A 25956-nucleotide genomic window follows, 5' to 3' on the forward strand; every position below is an offset into this window, starting at 1 on the left:
ACACGGGAGAGTTTTGGCTAAATTTTGAACAGAATTGAATACTGGGGGTTTAAACTTTAGTCATGGAACTGGAACATTTAATCTTCAAGGTCCATTAACCACAAGGAAGAACATGCCTCCTTTGAAATGGACAGCATCACAGGCATCATGTAATCACCTACAGGCAGGCTGGAAAAAATCAATGTTAAATGTAATATGTTAGGACATACACCACCCCACAGCTTTGTCAAGGACCTGGCAGGAGTGGAGGGATTGGAGCTGGGGAGGAAGGAGAGGGGGCAGGAGGATGTACTCCCTGGAGGGGGAAAATTGATTTTGCCTTATTAATACAAATGGAGCCTGACTCTATTCATTTACATAGAAAAAGTATGGATGGCTTGAGTGAGGAACCAGTGAAGGCCAAACAGGGTTCTAACCAGATACCTAGAAAATGGACTCATTTCTCAGGTTGTTCTCTCTACCTAGTGAGCAGATTAGCTCAGCAAGAATACTGGCTGGTTATAAGATAACCCTGGCATCGGCAGTTTCTGGTTGATAAAATCTAATGGGGTGCTTGGGGGAGAAGCAGTGGGAGGTGGGGAGAAATATATGCGAAAAAAATCCTCATTTAAATAAAAATGAATGGATTGTGAAGACAAATATACATCAATACCATCTGTCGGGGGAATGAAAAATTCCAGATGCTAATTTGTTAAAGAAAAAGCAGAAATATGGCAGAACAAATAAAGAATCACAAACAGTTCCATACATATACTGTCATATGTGTAAAACTGAGGAAGGGCCTGATTAGAAGTGTTAATATCAAGTGGAAGAGCATTCATTCATTCAATAGTATTTATTGAGTGCTTACTATGTGCAGAGCACTGTACTAAGCTCTTGGAATGTACAAATCGGCAACTGATACAGTCCCTGCGGTTTGACGGGCTTATAGTCTAATCAGGGGAGACAGACAGACAAGAACAATGGCAATAAATAGAGTCAAGGGGAAGAACATCTCATTAAAACAATAGCAAATAAATAGAATCAGGGTGATGTACATCTCATTAAACAAAATAAATAGGGTGATGAAGATATATACAGTTTAGCGGATGAGTACAGTGCTGAGGGGCTGGGACGGGAGAGGGGGAGGAGCAGCGTGGCCCTGGGAATCAGAAGGTCATGGGTTCTCATCCCGGCTCTGCCACATGTCTGCTGTGTGACCTTGGGCAAATCACTTCACTTCACTGGGCCTCAGTTACCTCATCCATAAAATGGGGATGAAGAGTGTGAGCCCTATGTGGGCCAGGCACTGTGTCCAACCTACCTTGTATCTTCCCCAGAGCTTAGAACGGTGCTTGGCACATAGTAAGCGCTTAACAAATACGATCATTATTGCTATTATATTAATTGTTAGTCATGTTACTATAGCAAGTTTTGTGTCTATCTCATGTGAATCTCATAGTGAAAGGACATCTGAACTTGCCCAGAAAACTTCTTTGTGGAAAATACTCTTCACTTTGATACCCATTTAGTTTGATTTTTGATTTCAAAGGATGACAGTGCCAGACAGACAGACAGTGGCTAGCAGTGGGGGTGCTAGTCTCTCTCCCTGAACTGCTAGCCACTCTTCTCCCAACATCACCAATGCCAGTTCTCTCGGCCCTCCACGACTGCCACCTCCCATGAGACCATCATCGCTTCCTGTCCCCTCAACAACTCCCTACTTCTCTTCTCCCCACTGCTTCGCCCTGGCATTTGATGGACTGCTGAGAGTAGTGGCTTATTGTGCTAAATCCTGTTCTGTGTCCCAACCCTCTAACTCCATAATGGATTGCAGACTCCAAGCTTGTTATGGGCAGGGAACATGTCTGTTAAATTATGTTGTACTCTCCCAAGTACTTAGTACAGTGCTCTGCCCACAGTATGTGGTCAATAAACATGATTAATTGATTGCTTGATTACTAGTCATGGGAAGTTAGGGACGTCTTCTACTACTATCATCAATCAGTGTTATTTATTGAGCGTTTACTGTGTACAGAGCACTGTACTCAGCCCTTGGAAAAGTACAACAAAGTTGGTAGACATGATCCCTGTCCACAAGAAGTTTACGGCTTATTACTATTACTAACCATATGCCTAAAGCACTGAGCCCAAATCTCCAGTCTGAATTTCCTAGGAGCCCAACGACATATCCTTCAGACCTTTTAAGGCAGGCAGCAGTTTCAATCAGCAGAGCAATCTCTCTAGAATGAGAATAACTTTCTTCCCTTCGATGTCAATGATAAGCTCATATGTGCCTACACCTTCTTTAAACAGGTCAGTGGGTAGTGCTTGGTCTTCGTGCCCTCTTTACCCCCTTTTCCCCCACACCATGTGCTCCGGGAGCCATGCTGAGCAGGGACCTGTGGCAGCAATGCCAATTTTCCACCTGCATATGTCACCCTGCCCCAGGCATGTCCCCAGGGACCGTATCTGTTTTGGCAGGAAATGGACCCTGAGCACAGCAAGGGACTGTAGTTTTCTCCCTTGCCACTTAGGTCTGTGGAGATTTAGGCCAGCCTGCTCAGTCATGAGAACTCAATAGTACCTTCCTTCAATCTCTCTTGGTGGTAGAAATCATGGCCTTTCAGACTCAACTTTTCCAGGACAGCAGGTCCCCATTCTTGACATTCATCTTGGAAAAGGAAGATTTGTGTTCCACACAGATTATCGTGATTCCACACGATGTTCAACGGCTATTGAAGCATTGCAAATGGGCATTACCTCTTTGACACGTTCAACTACTGTTTGGCTGATTCAATATGTCCATATCCGTAACGCAGGAAAAGGGCTGGAATGACTTTTCTCCTTTTACTGGCAGAGAATTTGATGTACACAGAAAAGGGACTAGTGGGATCTTGCAGAAGGTCACAAGGAGAATAAATGGCTAAAGAGAGCCTTCCTGACTCATTTCCATATGCTATTCAATAAATCATCTGGCCTTAAAAATAGCAGTATTCCCTTTGGAATATGTGAGACAGAGAAACTAAGACAGCAGGTAATATCTATCCTCCTGGAACAGAGAACCATTACCCAAGATAACACAGAACTTCAGAAAGCAATACTTTCTACAAGTGAATATAATGAGCAGCAGAGTAGCCTAGTGTGGGTCGGGGAGTCAGAAGAGCTGAATTCAAATCCTAACACTGCCACTTGTCTGCTGTATGACCTTGGGCAAGTCACTTAGAGGGACGGAGAAGTTGTTTCCTCATCTGTAAAATGGGGATTAAATCCCCTTCCCTTTAATTTAGACTATGAGCTCCACGTGGGACAAGGACTATGTCTGACTTTTTTTTGTTGTTTTAAATGGCACTTGTTAAGCACTTACTATGTGCCAGATGCTGAACTTGTTCTGCCAGGGTTGGGCAAGGAGGAGAGGAGCAGATATTAGATGGGGGCCAGCAGCAAAATCAGGGCTGCTCTGTCATGCCATAATTGGCCCACCAATCCATTAAGAAGAGTTTCTGGTATGGACAGAAATCTGCATCTCATTGTACTGAAACCTATCCTCAGGCCAGAAGAGACAATTCTGCAATGAGAGAGGTGGTGGTGGCTCTTCAGTGAGTTAGCAGCCACTGAGAGTTTCTTTCCAGCCACCCAGGTGTAAAGTGGGACTTATAACGGTGGTGAGAACCCCCCCCCCCCGGAAAATGCATTTATCTGTTCCAACAAAATCAGCATTTCTGGTGGACTTACTTTGGAACCATCCTAAATGCTCTAAGATATCTAATGGAAATGGGGAGGGTAGGTCATGACCAGAGGGTCCATCCTTATTACTATCATGCAGTAATAAGCTGGGCAAAAGTCAATCAATTGTATTTATTGAGTGCTTATTGTGTGCAGAGCACTGTACTAAGTGCTTCAGAGAGTGCAATATAACAATAAAAGGGCACATTCTCTGCCCTCAATGAACTTACAGTCTAGAGGGGGAGACAGACTATAATATAAATAAATTACAGATATATACTTCAGTGTTGGGGCACTGGCAGGGGGATGAATAAAGGGAGGGTGATACAGAAGGCAGTGGGAGAAGAGGATTGTCAGCTCGCTGTGGGCAGGGAATGTGTCTGTTCACTGTATTGTACTCTCCCAAGTGCTCAATACAGTGTTCAGCACACAGTAAGCACTCAATAAATATGATTGAATGAATGAAAGGAGAACTTAGGGAAGGGCCCTCGGCGGAGATGTACCTTCAATAAAGATTTGAAAGGGGGGAGAGGAATTGTCTGTTGGATATGAGGAGGGAGGGCATTCCAGGCCAGAATTCACCTTTTGACCATGGTGTCTGTGGCAGTGAGAATTCTGGGAAGCTTACAGCAGGGTGGAGACAATCAGAAACAGCAGCAGCAGGAGGAGGAGGAGGAAGAGGGGGTAAGTTAGAGCAGTGGCAAAAGAGTGCATGGGTCAAAACCCACTACTATTTCTCCAGAGTACCTGCTGTTGTTTCCTCCTCCTGCTGCTCTCAGAGAAGAGACTCTACCTCTGTTCTGGGTATTGCCACTCTGTGAAGCTAGTAGAAGCAGTGTTTTTCATCCTTCTATTGCTTCAACATAGCCTCTCCCTAGGCATGTCCCTGTGCATAGGTTTGCAGCAGGGGTACCTAACACATGGCCCACAGGCTGTCCGTGGTTCCACAGGAGGCTCTGCGAGACCAATGGTGCATTGGGAAAGTGGGATCAATCCATCAGCCGTATTTAGTGAGCACTTACTGTGTGCAGAGCACTGTATTAAGTGCTTGGGAGAGGACAATATAACAATGCCACAGAGCTGGTAGACATGTTCCCTGTCTACAGTGAAAAAGATATCGTGAAGATGTTGATTCCCCACCTCTGTCCCTGACTGATGGGGCTGCTCTAGGGTTTCCGGAGTTTTGGGGTTTCTCTAAGAGGAGCACTTCTTCTCCCCTCCCCACACCGGAAATCCTAGAGCTGCAGCAGCAGTCCCACCAACTTGGATGGTGGAGTTGGACTGCTTGATGGAGAGGGAGGGAAACCCTTCGCTTCAGTTGTTTTCTGCTGCTGCTGTTGGACGGGAAAGTCATCTGTGTGGGTGAGAGTGAGAGAAAGTGTATGTGTGAAGAGCATGGACCTTTCTACCTACCTTCTACCTACTCTTTGTCTTCCTCCCTGATTTTTTTTCTCTTCCCTAGCCTCGGTCTGCTGAGCCTGCCATTATGAAAATCTTATCCACTAGCGCTGCATCTGCAAGAAAATGATAGAAGTAGTACTAGTCACTAATTTCACTTCCTTTTGTTCATTTAATTGTGTATTAGGTTGCTAACAATTTTACAAAGCCCCTATTTTAAAGTACACATTCCCACATGTGTATTCGTTCCCAGGACGCTGCATACCGAAAAACACTTAATAAATACCATTACTCCTACTACTGAACAATATGGGTAGCTCTTCCGCAGGATTGAGTTTGACATTTTTGGTCTACATATCTCCTTTAGAATCCCGAGGAGACTCTGGGTTCCCTCTGGACAGAATTCAGGGCCACACTGCTATAGATTTTAAAATCAGGACCAATCCCAGCCTTCCTGGGTTTAGGAGGATCAAAGGCAGGTATGGATCTAGAGATTCCACCCAGGACTCTATTAAGAAAGCTGAATAAACTCAGGAGGCTTTGATTGAGCTGCAGCCACCATCAGGCAAGAGATACAAACAGGATTTAATTCTGAACATAAATAGAGAGAATTGAACACAGCCTTTTGGAGGAGAGAGAGGTTCTCAGGATAATTATCTGCAGGTCCTGCAGGATTTTAGGACCAATTAATACACAACACACCACCCACCTAGAAAACAGCCTTAATCAGGTGGCCACGTGGACTGAAGCCTGAGCAGCTTGATAGATCCCTGAAAGCCTGGGCTTAAGCTGAAATTATCCACCAACATCCAAGTTAACCCACACTAACCTTCTTTGTTAACTCAAATGTTGCTCAATGTGAGAGAAATAACTTACCACGTGCATTGAATTAAGCCTTAGGTTTCTCAGGCCAGGAGTCCAAACCTCCTATTTCATCCACTCCTCTGAATGAAAGGGATCCAAGCTCTTTTCTTCTCTCCCCTCCAGAATTCAGCTCTGCCCTAGGAGGGTGGAGCTTTTCACCCTATTGGTCCAAAAGCCATGTCTTCCCCAGAGTATTCCAAACAACCTGGAGGGGAGAGAGGACTGTACCAATCTGATGGCTACCTGTGGCTAAATGAACAATCAATCAATCGTATTATTGAGCTCTTAGTGTGGGCAGAGCACTGTACTGTTTGGGAGAGTACAACTCAGCAAAAAAAAATCATCTCAATTTATGATTGTATGACTATTGGAAATTCCATCCCACCTGAGATTCCACACAGTCTGGTTTCTATTGGAATGCATCATCAATTCAGCTTATATGTATAAATGCATGTGTGTGAATGTGTGTATATATATAACATATATTTATATGTATAATATATGAATGAGCTCTCTGAAAAATTATAAATTTGAGACACCTCTTTGGTGTTCCAACTAATGGAAAGCAGTATAAAAATAGAGATCTCTACACCCTTTGCTCTATGGATTGCTTCCTGGCCTCCATTTTCATGACCATCTCCCCCTCTAGACTCGAAGCTCCTTATGGGCAGGGAATGTGTCTGCTAATTCTGTTGTACTGCACTTTCCCAAGTGCTTACTACAGTGCTCTGCACATAGTAAATGATCAATAAACACCACTGATTGATTGATCCATCCTCTAGGTCAACCACGTTTCATTCAGCAAGGCAATTTTGCAGTTTGCCAAGACCATTGCAGTAACCACTGCTCTTCGCTATCATCCAACAACCCTGTTGAAGAGACTGACTGCCTAATGGCCCGTTTGGATGGTTAATTTGGTGGGGAGAAATCAGGCTTCATTGTCACAGGTTTAGCTCCATGAATGTGAATTGTGCCAGCCTGGATCTTTGTGTTTGGCTTTCAGGAGACTGCTTTGCAGGGTAGTGTGTCTCCAGGACAAGCGACTCGTGGAAAATGACTTGATTACACAAGGGAGAGACTAGATGCCTGTTCCCTATGTTACCCCACTCTGTCTCCCTGCATACAATGAGACATTTCCCAGAATGTCAGGCACCCATGACCCCAATTTGAAACCTAAGGTACAGTGAGTTACTGAAATCCCTAATTTGAAATACTCAGGCAGACAGGAAAAATGCTCCCAAAAGACAATTATCTTTACAAATGACAGAATATTTATTAACAATACCTTTAAAAAAAGATTACATCTGCTAGGTCACTGATAAATATCATTTACACTAGGGGACAGAAACTACATTTTTTTTTGTACCATTTTGTTGTTTTATGGATTTTTTTGTAGGTTTTTTTATTTTTAAATTTTTTTTTTTACATAGAAGTAACCATATCAAACCAAGAAAGGAACACAGTTTAAAATACTGACAATATTTTTTCTGGTTAACACCCTTGACTTTTACACAAGTGGAATCCTGATTATGACTTACTGAATAAATATATTAGAAGATTTAAACGTTTACTTATATTTTAAGCAAAAATGACAAGTCACAGGCATATTCAAGCTCTCATGAGAGAAAGAGAAAACTGCAGCAGCGCATTTAAACTTTAAAATTTAGTTGCCTTTTTTCCCCATCCAACAGTGTCAGCTTACAAAATTCTCCCTTAACAACAAACAGCCTTTTCTTGAGACTACGATTTGTTCATATTGTCACTTGATACTTCCATCTTGATTTTTACAACTTGAAAAGCTTGAAATGTAACTAAGACTGCCTATCACAAAAGTATAGAATCATTAAAGTAACATACAATCATATTAAGAATCTTCTGCATTAAGAAAACAAAATTAGTTGCCTGAATGTGAGAAATTTCGTAAGTTCCATTAATGAACTTGGTTCAAAAGAGGGAACTGGGTTATTTTTTAGTATAGATACACATATTATAAGAAAATGTGTAAAGAAATTATGGGATCATTAACATAGAGTTGTATTTTAAATTTACACTCAAAATGAATATATTTCAAGATAGTAAATTTATCATTTTTGAAAGTGAAGACTTTAAAGACTTGGTTTACTATAGCAACTTTGGGTCTACGTTATTACAGGATATGCGATTCAATTCGAATGTCTAAGGTAATGTCTCTATGAAGCCATTACTAATTTAGAATAGTAAAAAGAAAATCTTATTGTGCAATTTGAGAAGGCTGGATATATGTACTGCACATAATATTCACTTCATCAGCAGGTTTACATTTTAGAAATTCCCTCTATTCCTAAAAAATGATGCCTTTTGTCTTGACTCATCTGATGCATCCTGGATAAAATTCTACCTATCAAAAGCACTCGATTTAATGCATTAACCATCGTAATTGTCATTTAAATTCAGCAGCCTTGAGTTACTAACCAAGTCGTAAGCTGTTCTGCCAGTGTATCTCCGTAAAACTGTGCAATCAATTCGCAATTGATTTACTGAGAAGCGTTTTGAACTCTCAGTCCTAAAGGAAACATTTTCAAATAATATTTTTATGATAGTGTTACCCATAGCATTTTACAGCAGAGGAAAAATTAATATCTACATCATATGTTAACTTTAAAAAATTCTATAAAACACTAAATATATAATAAAAATATGCATATAAGGACATATGTAAACTGCTTTGGTAACATCATTTCACAGATGTTTTCAGTGCATTGCAGAGTTTCCAAAGAAACTTCAAACAAAGCTATATCTGCTTTGAGAAGTACTGTATAATGCCATTCCTAAAGAAGCATAAAACATTTTTCCAGTAATAAGATGTACTTGAACAACAATTTTACTTAGTACTGGGTGTCTCCAAAACAACTAGCTAAATGTTGCTTATAATATAAACAGCGAGTCCCTTATATAATTTTTGTCATAAACTGGATCTAGCTGTGAGGGAGATCATTATTGTACTGATGGCTGACAAAGTACAGGCATTAGAAGTTGAAGCCCCAGATCCTCTCGCATAGGCATCTGAAAAGAGAGGAGAAGAAATTCACTCAGAAACAGGCAGAGTTCAGGTGACAAACATCCAGGCTAGCATTTGGAAGAAGGTCCAGAGATCTTTTGACTCTTTGGATCTTTGGATGGGACTGCCAGGATCAGCCCTGAGAAACATCCCTGAGATCAGTTTCTCTTGGGGCCACATGATAAAGAGGCCCACTTTTGAAAATCGTGGCAGCCCAGTCTGCAGTCCAGGAGTGGCACTGCCTACCTCCACTGTATTATCATCTGCTTTATCTTTGTCTTATATGTTGAACAAGAGTCAGGGTCTTCCGGTGCAGTCTAATGAAAAGAGTAGAGGGCTGCAGTCAGGAGATCTGGATTCTGGTCTGGGCTCTACCAATGACCCGCCGCGTGACCATGGCTGGGCCGCTTGAGCTCTCTGGGTCTCAATTTCCTCGTGGGTAAAGTAGAGTTAACAATGCCCACTCCGCCCGATCTCAAAGGGATGTTACCAGGACAAAGGAGAAAATTGCTGTGGAAGTGCTTTTAAAAAATAAAAGCACCACATACATTCGAAGCGCTAACGCCGTTCAGCCTGATTCTGCCTTCGGAACAGTGAGAGGGAGGGCTGCCTTCGGTCCGTGTGTGGTGGGAGGTGGGAGAGTCAGAGAGAATACTTCTCTCACCCCGGGCCAGCACAAGAACGCTGTGCAGAGTGGCTTGGGGCTGGACAGTGCGCTGGCTCTCCTGGACACCTGCGTGGCTGTCCCTGCTCCGTTCCCCTTGCCGCATGGCCTTAATGGGCCTCAAAGAGACGTTTTTGAGAGCGACAGAGCAGACAGCAGCGCAAATAGCTGCCGCTCAGGGACCGATTCTCCATCTGAAGCAGGAGTACTTGGGCTTCTAACGGAGAATAAGAAAGAGGGCCGAGGGAGGATGCTCTCCCCTCTACTGATGCCAAGGCTGCACGGGTGCACCTCTGAGAACTCCCACGAGGACAGCAGAGCTCGGTACTACTGTTATTATTACCGCTCCTAGGCTAGCTCCACTAGCTCCTTCCCACTATCAGGCAACATTTGGAATACACTGTGAATGCTCTGCATTAATACAGCTTCCCACAGTGGCGAGCCAACACGACCAGGGGTAGCTTGGGGCCTGGGAGGCAGCACAGAGTTAGGTGACCTGATCCTCCCCTGCAGGTGGAAGGATGCTCCTCTGCATTCCTTGGGTCTGGCAAGAGTGTGTGACGCAGCTGGTCCATAGCTCCAGTGGTTCTGCTCTAAGGATGTCTAACTCATGTAAGCACTTCTGGGCAGGGTGTGCTTGAGCCTATCTCTATCTCTCTCCTGACTCTTGTCGATGACCATCGAGGGAGGTAGCCAGAAAGAAACGTTACTTAATAGCCTTGCAGCAGTAATTTAGGCCAGGCTTTCCAGGGTTCAACCCTGATACTTCTGGGCTCGTCAGCTCATAATCCCAGCACCTCTAGGCCTGGAAGCTCAGAGCCCCGGCACCTCTGGGTTTGGCAGCACATAGCCCCAGCACCTCTGGGCTCGGCAGCTCATAGCTCTGGCACCTCAGGCCTCGACAGCTCATAGCCCCGGCACCTCTGGGCTTGGAGCTCATAGCCCTGGCACCTCTGGGCTTGGCAGAACATAGCCCCGGCACCTCTGGGCTTGGCAGTTCATAGCCCCGGCACCTCTGGGCTTGGCAATTTATAGCCCTGGCACCTCTGGGCTTGGCAGCTCATCGCTCCAGCACTTCTTGGTTTGGCTGTTCATAGCACCAACACCGCCAAGTTTGGCAGTGTACAATATGTGTCTGGAGAGATGTCCTGCTGCTCACACGAGCTCTGGCACTTCCTTCCTTACACATTAAGCACTGTCTTTCAGTAAGATAAGGACTCTTGGACTTCTGAAAGAAGCCCAACCTAGGGTAAAATAGAGTGTCTTTCTACAGAGGACAGCATGGAAGACTGAGGTTTCTTCTGGGTTACTTTATCACTTTGCTCATGTGAGTTCACATCGGAACTGACGGGGTCCCTTAATGGCAGATTGATTTGGCCAACCCCAAGTAGTGACTTGCAATTGAAACTCAGTCTAGTAATTTGGACAATAGGTCCTATAAGAAAATCTCCAAGAAACTGAGATTTTTCTGGACTGTGGAAGAAGAGGGTAGAAAGATGACTTAAGAGATTCCAGTGTTCAAAAATACTAAACCACAGAGGATATTGACCCTAGGTTCATTATGGCCAAGGAGGACCAAACAAGAGGAAATGAGCTTGATATGCAGCAGGAGAAACTTATGTTAGATGGAAAGAAGAACACCTTGACCACAAGGGTTGTTGGGTACTGGAATTAGTTTTCTATCTATTGGGATGGGCTAGAGGAAAAGAAGTGCCCTGGTAGACTAGTTACCGGAGGTGCCCCCTTCTCCATAGCAAGCACAAGAGAAGCTTGTAGATTAAAGAAAGGCAACCTCCTCTATGAAATCTCATGGAGGGAATTGTTTAGGAAGATGCCAACCTGACCTTGCCAAGGGAATCTGTAGGATCATCTTTCCTGGAAATCTTTAGGAATAGGCCAATTGTCCATTTTTTTCCTAGGATGATTTAGGCAAAATCCTGCATGGTGGCAGGGAGGCCAATCAAATGACCATAAAGATCTCCTCCAAGCCAATGATTCAGTGGGATTCATTCCTATCCCCTTCCTATTCCCTGCTGCTATGCCCCTCTCCCCCCACCTCAACTTTTGGCCTATGGCCTCACTAGCTATGGCCTGATTCTCTCCTTTCCAAAGACAGAGTGATTCTTCCACCAGGTAGCCATGTACTGGTTCTACTGGCTTTTTGGTTAGATTGAGTACACTCCCTTTCCCTCTGATCTCCCAGGAGAGTGGGGATGCAGGGACGAGGAAATGGGCTCAAAAAATATCTTGAGTTAATTGTGGATTTCTCTTCCTACAGCTATACTGACACTTTCCAACAATCCATCTCAGGGGTGTGTCTACGTTACAGCAACATTTTGCTTCAAATGGATTTACATCGAATTTAAAACAACTGATCTTTAGAGTACTGTGGACAGGCAAACGGACATCAGCAAAGACGGACTCTGCCACGGCAATCTGGATTATTACAATCTAATACACACCCATTTGGGTATTTTTCCATCTGAAAAATCCATAGCTAAAGGACACATACTGTGGGCACAATCAGGCAATTCAGCATGCTGCCCAAATATCTGAATCACTTTAGTAGTCAGAACAAGCCATAGTGAGTAGACCTAGTATCTTATACATAGACTTTTGATACAGTGACCGTGTAGATTGGTTCAAAAAAATCTCTTGGACCAAAATCTATTTATCAGCTTGCAAATTTTTCACCTCTGTTCCTCGCACAGACCAATATCAGAATGATGATGTATCTGAGAGCAATTAACTCAGTAGCACGAAGAAGTACAGTAGAGCGGGCTGCATGTTCAAATTTTATCACCACTTGAACATGCTAGGCCAGATTTCTTTCAGGGCCTGACCTGATGGGCCAGTGCTCACATGTGTGGCTAGAAAACATGAAATAAATATACTCAAAGTGCTTTTCAGCCCCAAAGGCCCCAGAACTGTTTATTTTTAGGTGGGATCGAGGAGGTTGGCAGGGTGGGTTAAGAGTCCTCGACAACACTGGTCCCCCAAACCGGAAATGGGTTGTTAAAATCAGCTGTGGTGGTAGGAGTGGACAGCTCTTTGAGATCCTCCTTCCTCCACTTATCTTTGTCTGGCCTAGCTACTGTTTGCTCTCTTGTTGTGACTGTGTAGTTTTCAACTCTGCCATTAACAGGCATGATTCCTTTGTGTTCCTACAGGAAAAAAGGAGGCCTGCTCACACAGATAGACAGCATGGCTAGTAAAAAACATGTCCTCATTCTTACTTGATATCTTTGGAATTCGGATTTGTTCGCTGCTGCTGCCATCGCCTCCATCACTAAATGGTTTTATTTCTATTATGTAGTCTTCATCAAAAGGCAGAGAGAGTTCCACGGATGTTTTGTTGGTTTCTATTACGGATGAACTGCTTTGCCTGTTCCACCTGTATAGGACCTGTAGCAAATAAAGGATAAGCCGTCAACTGCTGAATCGGGGTTCCCCAACCACTCAAAAACTAACCACTTAGTTGATCCCTCTGGGGCCTCAGAGAACCATCTGGGAGCAGGTTCACTGTCAAGATCAACTGCTTGAGCTCAGCCAGTCATGTGTAAGTAATAAATAATAAAAATAATGACGGCATTTGTTAAGTGCTTACTATGTGCAAAGCACTGTTGGAAGCGCTGGAGAGGATACAAGGTGATCAGGTTGTCCCACATGGGGCTCACAGTCTTTATCCCCATTTTCCAGACGAGGGAACTGAGGCACAGAGAAGTTAAGTGACTTGCCCAAAGTCACACATCTGTCAAGCGGCGGAGCTGGGATTTGAACCCATGACCTCAAGTGCTCAAGAAATACCACTGGTTTCAATATGAAGTTAATAATAATAATAATGTTGGTATTTGTTAAGCGCTTACTATGTGCCGAGCACTGTTCTAAGCGCTGGGGTAGACACAGGGGAATCAGGTTGTCCCACGTGGGGCTCACAGTCTTAATCCCCATTTTACAGATGAGGTAACTGAGGCACAGAGAAGTTAAGTGACTTGCCCACAGTCACACAGTTGACAAGTGACGGAGCCAGGATTCGAACTCATGACCTCTGACTCCAAAGCCCCAGCTCTTTCCACTGAGCCACGCTGCTTCTCTAAGTTCTGGGGGTACTTGCCACGCTTTGCAATGGGAACTTGCCATTGGAACTTTTGGTTAAAGGTGAAAAGAACTCAAGAGGATTCTGCCTTCTGCTGGAAACCGATCTGCAGAACCCCTGCTGAGCCAGAGCGGAGGGCCCGGGTGGCAGCATGGACTTTTCCTCTACGGAGGAGTTTTGAATGTAAACCATCATCTGGGAGAAAGTTTCCACATTCTCTAGCCAGGAGGAATCTAGCCAGGCTCCCGTCCTGAGGACCTATACATTGTGTACAGGAGCAGCTTGGTTCGGTGGAAACAGCATGGGCTTGGGAGTCAGAGGGTCTGGGTTCTAATCCCTGCGCTGCTAGTTGACTGCTGTGTGACCTTGAGCAAGTCACTTCGCAGCATGCCTCAGTGGAAACAGCCCGGGCTTGGGAGTCAGAGGTCATGGGTTCGAATCCCAGCTCTGCCACTTGTCAGCTGTGTAGGCAAGTCACTTAACTTCTCTGGGCCTCAGTTCCCTCATCTGTCAAATGGGGATTAACTGTGAGCCTCACGTGGGACAACCTGATTACCTTGTATCTACCCCAGCGCTTAGAACAGTGCTCTGCACATAGTAAGCACTTAACAAATACCAACATTTTTATTATTGTTATTACTTCACTTCTCTGTGTCTCAGTTTCCTCATCTGCAAAATGGGGGATTCAACACCTGTTTTCCCTCCCCCTTTAGACTGTGGGCCCCATGTGGGATAAGGACTGTATCCAATCTAGTTATTTGAATACACCCAGGCACTTAGAGCTGTGGTTTACACTTAGAACTTAACAAATAACATAATAATAATAATAATTTATGTGCATGTGTACATGTTTGTATGTATATATACACCTCAGCTTTGCTAACCATATTATCGAAGAGGTATCTAGGTATTGCTGAATCCCTAGCAGGGCTGTGTTTCTTGGCATTCTCCTACCCATTCCCTCCTACCCTACACCTTCTAGATTTATTTTAAAGCCTCCATACGTGGACCACACTTCGGACACAATGGGTAGCACCGTTGCCATGCTCTTCTCCAAATCTGATCCTGTTCCCCATTTTCTTAGTTTGGCTTGAAATCAGATCCAGGTACAAAGACTATCACCCTTCAATCAGAGTTAAAACTGGAAGGATATAAACCTCTCCGGATCCATGAATTTCCCTGAAAATGCTTTACATCCTGTTTTTTCTGGCATTCCAACACCTTAATTTATACCTCTCCAACACAAGGTGCTGAATATCATTTCCTTAAGTTGGCATGATTCATAGGCATCCTTCTTCCATTTTAGGTACCCTAGACATCAAATTCAGTGTCACCTGAGTCCTTACTAATGATCAAGCTAAAATAAATCCTGAGGCTTATTTAGAGGTGTCAAAACTTCTTATTACAGTGCTTCAGAAAAATAGACTTGGATATGTGATTCAGTGTCACATCCAGCTTCACCGAATAAATTGCTTCTTTGATTTACTTCCCGTCCTTTTCAGAGATTGGGAAATTCAACTAATTTAAAGTATAAATCCTATCAAAAAAAGAAACATTTCTGGGAAAAAGTCAGGGCTCACACATTGCATATTAGCACCCTATACTGAATGATCACAACAGAGTCAAAAGGAAGGCAAAGACATAACAATTCAATTCCTTAGAAGCTCAGCCTATTCAGGAAACACGAAGTGGAGAGCTGAGTCAATTATCCAGATAATTTAGGCTGAAGAACACACCACAAATCCTATTTTTGAGGAAAATGTGGCCTTTGAAATAACCAGCAATAACCAGATTGCTGACCTACAATATTTAGTTCGCTGGGCAATTGGTTTGATAGTCCATCCACTTCTCCTGGAGTAGACACAGGCTATTATTGCATGCTGGCTGCTACTACTACTATCAATACAAATAATAATTATGGTACTTATTAAGCACTTATGTGCCAAGCACTGTACTAAGTGCTGGGTAGTGCAGGGTAGATACCAGATAATCAGGTCGGACACAGTCCCTGGCCCACGTGGGGCTCAGAGTCTAAGTAGCAGGGAGTATGACTTAATCCTCATTTTACAGGTGAGGAAACTGAGGAACTGAGAATGAAGTCATTTACCCCAGGTCATACAGTAGGAAAATGGCAGTCAGGATTAGAACCCAAGTCCTCTGACTCCCAGGCCCATGCGCCTTCCCATGGTCAGTGGTCAGTTCTTTCCCCCACCACAGTCTAGTTTCCATCTGAGGAAAATATAGTGAGCAATCTCTTCTTTGGCCCAGAAGGTTGAGGACAAACAACACAGTCTGTACGTATTCTTTATTCGTTTATCGTGTCTGAAGAAGGAACTGGCATTTTTTCCAACTAAATTTGTTTTTAGAAAGTTCCGCATTAGCCGCAATTTCATGTGGGATGAGTCTGAGATGCAGTACCTAAATCACAACCACTATGTTAGGGCTTTAAGGATGCAACAATCCCATTGTCAAGCCTCTCCCAGCAACCCTGACACCACCAGGTTGACTCAGAGTAACTATGGCTTTTCCACTGCCCCATCCCTGTCCCCCTCCCACTCCACTTTCACTCTTTCACTCCACGGCCCTTGGGAAGTATGGCACAGTGGATAGAGCACGGGGCTGGGAGTCGGAAGGTCATGGGTTCTAATCCCAGCTCCACCACTTGTCTGCTGTGTGATCTGGGGCAAGTCACTTCACTTCTCTGGGCCTTAGTTACCTCATCTGGAAAATGGGGATTGAGACAATGAGCCCCATGTGGGACAGTGACTGTTTCCAACCTGCTTTGCTTGTACCCAACCCATCATTTCATACAGTGCCCGGCACATAATAAGCACCTAACAACTACCACAATTATTATTATTATTATTTTAATTCAGAATTCAGGCAGGCTGGCAATAAGGTGGAGTGGAGGAAGACAGTACCATCGGTACCCTAGGCCACCACTGTCAATCATGCTTTTTCCAAGGATAATCAGGACACACACACACAGCAGCTATCTCGTAAACTTGCTGTCTTCAATCAATTGATCAACCATATCTATTGAGTGCTGTTTATGCAGGGTACTGTACTAAGCAGTTGGGAGAGTACAGCATAACAATATAACCGACACTTTTTTTTTTGCCCACAACAAGCTTATAGTCTAGAAAGGGAGACTAGTCCTGTCTCATCTTCCCAAGTCCAGTGGTCACCATCAAGATAAGCCAAGATGAATCTGCAACAATCAAAAATGTCTAGGTATTCTCTTCTATAGTAGAATTAGTATCCATTGGTTTATAGAAGTGAATTGGCTTACGGGACTTCACCGCAAGACCGAGGCTTTGGCCTGTAGACCGTAAGCTCCTCACGGGCAGGGATCGTGTCTACCAACTCGGTAGTGTTGTCCTTTCCCAAGTTCTTAGTACAGTGCTCTGCATACAATGAGCACTCAGTAAATATGACTGATTTCCCTTTTATTGTAACTTTCAACTAACTCCAATATATATTCCCTCTTACTTCTCAAATTTATCACCCCTGAACATAGTCTTCAAAAATAATTGGGTATGCAAAATTTCCACTGGCCCCACTTTCTCCCCTTTAATAATAATAATAATAATGGTATTTATTAAGCGCTTCCTAGGTGCCAAGAACTGTACTAAGCTCTGGGGTAGATACAAGCTAATCAGGTTGTCCCATGTGGGGCTCACAGTCTGAATCCCCATTTTACAGATGAGGTAACTGAGGCACAGAGAAGTTAAGCGGCATGCCCAAGGTCACACAGCAGACAAGTGGCAGAGTGGGGATTGGAACCCATGACCTCTGACTTCCAAGCCCGTGCTCATTCCACTAAGCCATGCTCCTATTCCTTTACCAGTCGCATTTCTGTTTGTGACTATCCAGAAAGATAGGAAGGGAGAACATAAATATCTGTCCGCAGCCAACCCACTCTGTGTTAATGTGTAAAAACTAGTTCCCAGGAAACCAAATGGGAAGGAAACATAAAGGCGAGTACACTTTCTTTTATTAAATTTCTATTAAGCCTTATTTTCATTGGTTCTCTAGTTTGCCCTGGGGTCTAGGTCCTGTTGATCATGATTGGTTTGCTCCTCTAGCTTTTTGCCATAGGAAATAATGCTTCTGAATGTTCATGGGCATTCAGAAACCTTTTTTAAATACAGGTAATAGGAGGTTTTCAGAATGAGGGCTTTGTTCTCCATCTATGTCAGAGGTTAGCTACAGCCCAAATTAATTGCAGTTCCAGTTGGCTTTGTTCAGTTACCCACTTTGTATCCTTTTACTTCTGATTCATTGTCGAGTGCTTTGACTTGATCCCAATTCAGTATAATCTTGGAGTCAGATGAGTTCCATATGATGTTTCCAGGGGGTTGACTTGGTGCTAAAAATGAAGATATACCAAGTCTTAGATTATGAGGTTGCAATGGTTTCTGATGAATGACTACCTTAACCAGAATCCTAGAGCTGGGGCAATTTAATGGGCTATTGCACTAATAAGTGTCTTCAAGGTCACAGAAAATCTGACACAATAGAGAACTACAAATGGAAATAGATACAGCTGGATGCTCAAAATCTCTTGCTAGGAAAAGTAGCCTTGCCAAATGAGAGGAGGACATTTCACTGGCTCACAGAGCCAAGAGTTCTGTACAGAACTCAATACACACCAGGAGTGTCATGCAAAAGAGAAAGTATCAAAACAATAATAATTAAGAAAAAGCCTGCAGATTGCTGATGGTCTAAATAGAAAATTGCCTTAAACAATATACCAAACTCTGGGCATTGTGGAATTAGGTGAATGATGTGGTATTGATTTTAGCTTTGCACAAAGGTAAGGACTTACGTGGCTTCTTGGTAGTTACATTGACAGTTACACTGGAGGGGCCGGTCCCTGCAGTATTGTAGGCTTTGACAGACAAGTGGTAAAGGGCACTGCCTTTCAAATTGGTGATTTTTGTAGAGGTTTTGTTTCCAATTGTTCTAATTTTTCTGGCATTCTCCTCCTTATCATCATGTCTCCAGTATTTAACCTAGGGGAACAAGAAGATAGGACCCTGGAATTCGCACCCATTTCAGACAACACATCGGACTGAAGATGTCATTTTTATCTGTGCAGGATCTCATGGAGATAGGTCAAGAGACCCCATTCTCTAAGTGGAAATTTCCTAAACTCAACATTTTGGCTGCTTTGTGGAAGCTTGGTTCCCCCCACCCCCCCTCAGATTTAACCCCAATAAAAATAGCCAACACTTTGTCTGTATCTCCACAAGTGATTGTTTTTCATTACTGTAAATATATTCAGAGATGGAAAATCTGGCACAGTGAAAGGATCATGATGTCTAGCTTTATTCCACTCTTCTCAGCTTTATTTTGGCTCGTGGGCAAACTAGAAAGCCTTGGTTATTTATGACTGATAAAATAAACTCTCATGCTTGTATTTTGTTTTTATAAAGCACTTCCAGGGGACAACACTGATAAAAAAATATTCTCTCAATGGAACAACTCACAGCTTTGGTTTATGATCAGTAAGAAGTGGGGACTCTAAAAGATGCACATTCAAGTGGTAGTTTGTGACATTTCATTATATTTCTTCTTCTCACTCAAAAGTATTGATTTTTGATGCAGCCTTAAGGCATATTTGTGTTTTCATACCTCATAACCCTGAATCCGTTCTTTGCTCAATGTGTCCAGTGGAGAGGCCCAGAAAACCTCGATATCAGTGGCAGAAAGACTTCTTGCAAATACGCTGGGTGGCGCTCTGGAAGGTTCTGGGGAGTACATGAAAAAGGTCTTATTGAAGGGGAATAGGCTGTCATCTTGGTTTTTGCAATGAAGGAGACACCCAACATGGCTCAAGTCACGGAAGACACCTGATCACCTCACAGGCATCTAGGGTGTCCAAACGTAAGGCTGAGTGGCACATGCACCTTGTGGCCAACCAGAGCTAAGAAAGACTCAATAATGTGACAAGCATAATGTTGATGATAACAACCTATGGTTCCTATGGAACCTAGCCCCAAGCTGTTTAAGAACTTTCTTTTTCTAAACTGTGATAAATAATTAAACCAAAATGGGGCTTAATAAATTGAAAATGGGCTGTCACGTATTAGAGATGACCTTCCCAAAGGGAAAAGTCCAATCGGTCGACTTGATAATGAACGCTAAATCTCAATGGAATTCCTTTGATATCATTGATTAGATTCACATTTCATCATGATTCATGTGATTTAAATGAACATCGGAGGAACTCATCATAGCTCATCCTTTATCATAAAATGCAACAAATATTTGCTATCCAAGGCTGTGGAGATGAAAAATAGGCCCTTACCAAAATAGGGATCATGGCTTATGCATCAGATTTAAGACCCTGTCCAGGAAGCCACCCGAACAGCATACCATACCTTCTTCTGCAGAATACACCACTGTAACGGGACTGAAAGAACCTTCTCCTTTATTGTTGTAGACTCCCACTTTCACCTCATAGGGAGAAAATGGGGGCAAGGTCTCATTTCGAAACACATATCTGGAGGCATCGGAAGATGCCACCACCGTCTGCATCCAGCTCACTTTACCAAAAGGCCGAAAAGCCACCACGTAACCAAAACCTCCTCCGTTCTGCAATTCTTCGGGGACGGTCTGCAAGGCAACGGTTGACAGTCAGGAGCAGCCTCAGTTCTTTTCAATGGTACATGTATATTTTTTCCTTCCCCTGTACCTTTCATTGACGTTTTCCCCTTTGATCACTTGACGTTAGTGGGCACAGGAAATAGTTGCTCTAGTGAATTTCTCAAGAGGTGCCCCTCTTTTCTAGTGTTATATGGATCCCTGCATTTTATGCTAAACCCTACTCTATTTTGCTGTGTGTATTTCATCTTCCCTTGGTCCAAATGGCATATCTGTCATCTGGCAAGTCTAAACAGCAACGTAAATCCCAAATAAAAATGGATTCCCAGGGGATGACATGGTCCAGGAGCTTGATAAATATCCAGGACAATAGAGCATCAAATTGTTTGTTCTGATGAGTGCCACAAATTGCACTTCAATAATAATAATAATAATGTTGGTATTTGTTAAGCGCTTATTTGTTAAGCGCTTATTTGTTAAGCGCTTACTATGTTCAGAGCACTGTTCTAAGCGCTGGGGTAGATACAGGGTAATCAGGTTGTCCCAAGTGAGGCTCACAGTTAATCTCCATTTTAGAGATGAGGTAACTGAGCCACAGAGAAGTTAAGTGACTTGCCCACAGTCACACAGCTGACAAGGGGCAGAGTCGGGATTCGAATCCATGACCTCTGACTCCCAAGCCCAGCCTCTTTCCTCTGAGCCACACCCCCGATTCTGAACACTAGTCATGGTTTGAAAAGAGTAAGAAGAGGAGTTCTTCAGGACCCAGGGTTCTAATTATCACCACCACATCTACCCAGGATGTCGGGCCGAGGGGGTTCAAGAACCGAATGGATCAGTTGGAGAAATAATCCTCTTAACTCCAGAGGCTTCTGGGTCAGAGTTGAGTTACGCAGCTAGAGGATAAGAGGAGAATGATTTTGGTGGTTGTTCTTTGCGCTGTGGCTGCTGGATAAATAGAGGACTTGAGTGTCTGGGGCCGCTGTCTGGAATCTTTCAAGAACAGTGAAAATCCTTTACGGTACAAAAAAAAAAATCAATTTTTAATATATTGGTGACAGACCTTCCTCCAGATTGCTTAAAAATGGATCATAAATGATGGCTCAGGCAGCATTAAATTTCACAATAGCAAATTGGCAGGAAATTGCACCGGTGCACCAAATCTATTGCTAGCATACATTTTAATTCAATCCATCAAACAACAATGTAAGAAGGAAAGAAAAAAAGGTTTTTCTCTTAAGCTGCCTCCTTTAATATTTTTCTCTTGAATTTTCTTTTCTTTGGTGATTGTTTTTCCTATGATGAATTGAATTAAAAGTTCCATGAGCAATTGATTTGGCAGGCCCCATCTCATCTTACTGACCATTTGTTCTTTGGCAAGGAAATTAAGTGTCCTAAGTGGATTTTACCCTTTCAACCAAGAAAAGGATGAAACTTTTCCTTTATGCTTTATAGTCTGAAAAGATCCAGATTAGTTTATTTTCCCCTTGAACTAGGCTTCATTTACCTCCCAGGTAATGACCAACTCAGATTTGCTGCCTCCACCTCCGCTGACGTTGGCTGGGGTGATTTCAGGGACTGTGTGGAAGACAAAAAATAGTTAAACAATGAAAACATAACGTCCTCTATGAAGGTGGCCTGGTCGAGTTGACTGTCTCAGAACACATACTGTGAAGGTGGAATCTTCTGGATCTTTGGCTATTAAGATGAGTGACAACTTCATCCAAGGGGCTACTTTGAGGGAACTGAATGTACTGAGTAAAGTATTCTAAGCCTCTGGACTGTAAGCTCGTTATGAGCAGGGAATGTGTCTGCTAATTCCATTGTACTGTACTCTCTCAAGCGCATAGCACAGTGCTCTGCACATAGTGAGTGCTCAATAAATACCATTGCTCCTTGCTCCTCTCCCCCCAAACCCAACCTGCACACTTTGCGCTTCTAATCCCAACCTATTGATTGTGCCTCGCTATCACCTCTCTCACTTTCGACCACTTGCTCATGTCCTCCTTCCTCCACCTCAATCAAATTATGGCATTTACTGAGCTCATACTTTGTGTGGAACACTGTACTGTACCCCCTAACTGTGGAGGCCCCTCAAGGTTCACTGCTGGTTCCCCTTCTCTTCTCCATCTACACCCACTTCCTTGGCGAACTCATTCGCTCCCCTGGCTTCAACTACCACCTCTATGCGGATTAATACCTAAGTGCACATCTCCAGCCCTCATCTCTCTCCCTCTCTGCAGTCTCACATTTCCTCTTGCCTTCAAGACAAGCCTGTGAGCCCACTGTGGTTAGGGACTGTCTCTATTTGTTGCTGAATTGTACTTCTCAAGCGCATAGTACAGTGCTCTGCACACAGTAAGCGCTCAATAAATACGATTGAATGAATGAATGAATGACTCTCAACTTGGATGTCCTCCCATCACCTGAAGCTTAACACATCCAAAACAGAACTTATCTTCCCACCCAAACTCTGTCCTCCCCTTGACTTTCCGATCACCGTAGGCGGCACCACCATCCTTCTTGTCTCATAAGCCCATAACCTTGGTGTTATCCTTGACTCCTCTCTCTCTCATTCAAATCACATATTCGATCCATCACTAAATCCTGTTGGTTCCACCTTCACAACATTGCTAAAATCTGCCCTTTCCTCTCTGTCCAAACTGCTACCAAGTTAATACAATCACTTATCCTATTCCGCCTGGATTACTGCATCAGCCTCTTTGCTGACCTCCCAGCCTCCTGTGTCGCTCCACTCCAGTCCATCTGCTACCCAAATCATTTTTCTACAAAAACATTCAGGACGTGTCACCCCACTCCTTGAAAAACTCCAATGGTTGCCCCTCCACCTCTGTATCAAGCAAAAACTCCTCCCCATTGGCTTTAAAGCACTCCATCACCTTGCCCCCTCCTACCTCACCTCAATACTCTCCTACTACATCCCAGTCTTCACACTTCACTCCTCTAATGTTAACCTTCCCCCATGCCTCAATCTCATCTATCTCACCACCGGCCCCTCACCCACGTCCTGCTTCTGGCCTGGAATGCCCTCCCTCCTCAAATCCAACAATTACTCTACCCCCCCGTTCAAAGCCTTATTCAAGGCACAGCTCCTCCAAGAGGCCTTCCCTGACTAAGCCCCCTCTTTCATCTTCTCCCACTCCCTTCTGTGCCACCCTGACTTGCTCCCTTTGTTCTTTCCCCCTCCCAGCCCCACAGCACTTATGTATATATCTAATTTATATTGATGTCTGTCTCCACCCCACCCAAGACTGTTAGCTCGTTGTGGGCAGGAATGTGTTTGTTTATTGTTGTATTGTACTCTCCAAAGCGTTTAGTACAGTGTTCTGCACACAGTAAGCTCTCAAGAAATATGACTGAATGAATGAAAGTGCTTGGGAGAGTACAATACCTCAGAGTTGGTAGATGTGTTCCCTGTGCACAATGAGCTTATGGTCTTGAAGGGAGGCCTCCTCATCAAAAAGACACTTATCATTGGCTCAAAAACCGCCTCCTCCTTCCTTACCTTGCTGATTTCCTTCTATAGCCTGGACCACACACTTCATTCCTCTAGGGCCAGCTTGCTCACTGTGCTCTGATCTCATCTATCTTGCCACCGATCCCTTTCCCACATCTTCCCTCAAATGTAGAACTCCCTTCTTCTCCACATACGCCAGACCACCACTCTCCCCACCTTCAAAGCCTTATTAAAATCACATCTCTTCCAGGATGCCTTCCCTGATTAAGCCATCTTTTCCCCTACACTCTCTCCCTTCTGCATCACCTATGCTCTTAGATCTGTACCCGTTAAGCACTTGATATTCACAGTGCTTATGTTCATATTCTTTATTTATTTATTTTAATGTCTGCCTTCCCGTTTGGACCGTAAGCCCACTGTGGGCAGGGAACATATCTACTAACTCTGTTGTATTGTAAGCTCCCAAGTGCCTAGTAGCGTGCTCTGCACACAGTAAGTGCTCAGTAAATACCATTGATTGATTGGAACTTCCTCCATCTTCATATCCAAGAGACCACTACTCCCCTTATCTTCAAAGCCATATCTCCTCCAGGAAGCCTATCCTGATTAATCTTTCATCTCTTCACTCTATTTTCCCTTCCCTCTGTGTTACCCATGCACTTGAGTCCTTACCCCCTAAGCACTTATTTAATACCACTGCCCCACTATCCCCTCATCACTTAGGTATACATCCTTACACTCTGTTGCTTCCCCTATCTGTTATTTATTTTCACATCTGTCTCCCCCGTAGTTGTTAGCTCCTTGAGGGCAGGGATTGGGTCTATTTATTCTATCACACTCTTCTAAGCGCTTAGTACAGTTCTGTGCACAATGTAAGCACTCAATCAATACTACTGAGTGATGGATCGGTTCCCTATTCTACTTTTTGAGGTACTTATTTTTCTTTTCCTATGACCACCCTGCGAATCCATCCCAGGAGCAGAGAGACCCAATGGGCTACACAAAGCCTCTGAGGCAGGATCAGGTCTTGATTTGACAGCTAATTAAATGTAGTCATCCCTATCCTCGAGTCCTGCCTCATCTCTCTGAGTCTCAGCTTTATCCTATAGAACAAAGGGGAAATAACTGGTCTCAGAGAATTGTGAGGAAATCCTAATGCCAAATGCTACAGAAAAGCCATCAGCAATATGGACATCATATTTTTCATTTATCTGTGAAACAGATCTCCTCCAGTACCCACATCACCCTCTGGTACTAGTGGAGCAGAAATGCACTAAATGGAACCTCTTAGACTGCGAGACCTATGTGGGAGAAGGACCGTGCCCAACCTGATTATCATGTATCTACCCTAGGGCTTAGTACAGTGCTTGGCACACAGTAAGCGCTTAACAAATACCACAAAAAACAAAGCAACCAAATCCAATTGGCCTGAAAGTGTTAATGCACTGCCCAGAGTAACAAACTACTGTCCTGAAGGGAGATGAGCCCTGAGGAGAACATAGACCATTATTTACGAAAATGACTCTTTTCAAGACTTCAAGTATTGTCCACGTATTTCTGGAAACTCCAAATTTCAGCCCAGATACCTCTAGTGAAAAAAAAACCCCTCAGGCACACTTTATTGAACCCAGACCATGCTGAGACTTCCCCTATATGCATTTAATCTATTTCCTGGTCTGTAGGTGAGATCACACATTTGACCCATAGACCCATAATTAGGGGATCCAGATTCCACTTCTCTGCAGGAGCAGAGGACTGGTGAAGGTGGATTGTAGCTAGGGTCCTGAATTCTGCACACTGAAATCTGGCCACACTAAGTACATGGCTGCCGCTGTGGAAAGACCTAAGCCTGGATATGCATATGTTGGGTAAGGCTTTGGGTTCTCTGATCGACTTATCAAATTTCTGAAAGCTGAGCATGTACACTTAAAGAGTCAGACTTCATCTCCCCGAAAGCAGTCAGCAAATAGATGAAGTGCCATCTCTTGCAGCAAACTCTAGCTATAGTTCTCCAAATATGACTGAATAAATATTTTCAGATAATTATTAAGTGTTGGTAGAAAATATCCGTTGATCCTATCACCACGCTTTCTTCTATTTTA

At 43.6% G+C, this 25956-nt stretch overlaps 1 protein-coding gene across 4 annotated transcripts in view; it reads right to left on the reverse strand.

Moving 5' to 3' along the window:
- Positions 1-7215: 7215 nt before the first annotated feature.
- CNTN4 (contactin 4) overlaps positions 7216-25956 on the reverse strand; it is an 893626-nt gene continuing 874885 nt past the window's right edge. For all 4 annotated transcript variants that reach the window (XM_029051523.2, XM_029051520.2, XM_029051519.2 and 1 more), the window contains 7 exons: positions 21884-21954; positions 20154-20388; positions 19405-19520; positions 18596-18782; positions 18024-18136; positions 12905-13073; positions 7216-9009 (listed from right to left, as the gene is read on the reverse strand). In XM_029051523.2, coding sequence (XP_028907356.1) covers positions 8909-9009; positions 12905-13073; positions 18024-18136; positions 18596-18782; positions 19405-19520; positions 20154-20388; positions 21884-21954 — 992 coding nt within the window. In that variant the 3' untranslated portion in view covers positions 7216-8908. The remainder of the gene's footprint in view (positions 9010-12904; positions 13074-18023; positions 18137-18595; positions 18783-19404; positions 19521-20153; positions 20389-21883; positions 21955-25956) is intronic.

This window comes from Ornithorhynchus anatinus, chromosome X1 (genome assembly GCF_004115215.2).
Source record: "Ornithorhynchus anatinus isolate Pmale09 chromosome X1, mOrnAna1.pri.v4, whole genome shotgun sequence".
NCBI classification, from domain to species: Eukaryota; Metazoa; Chordata; class Mammalia; order Monotremata; family Ornithorhynchidae; genus Ornithorhynchus; species Ornithorhynchus anatinus.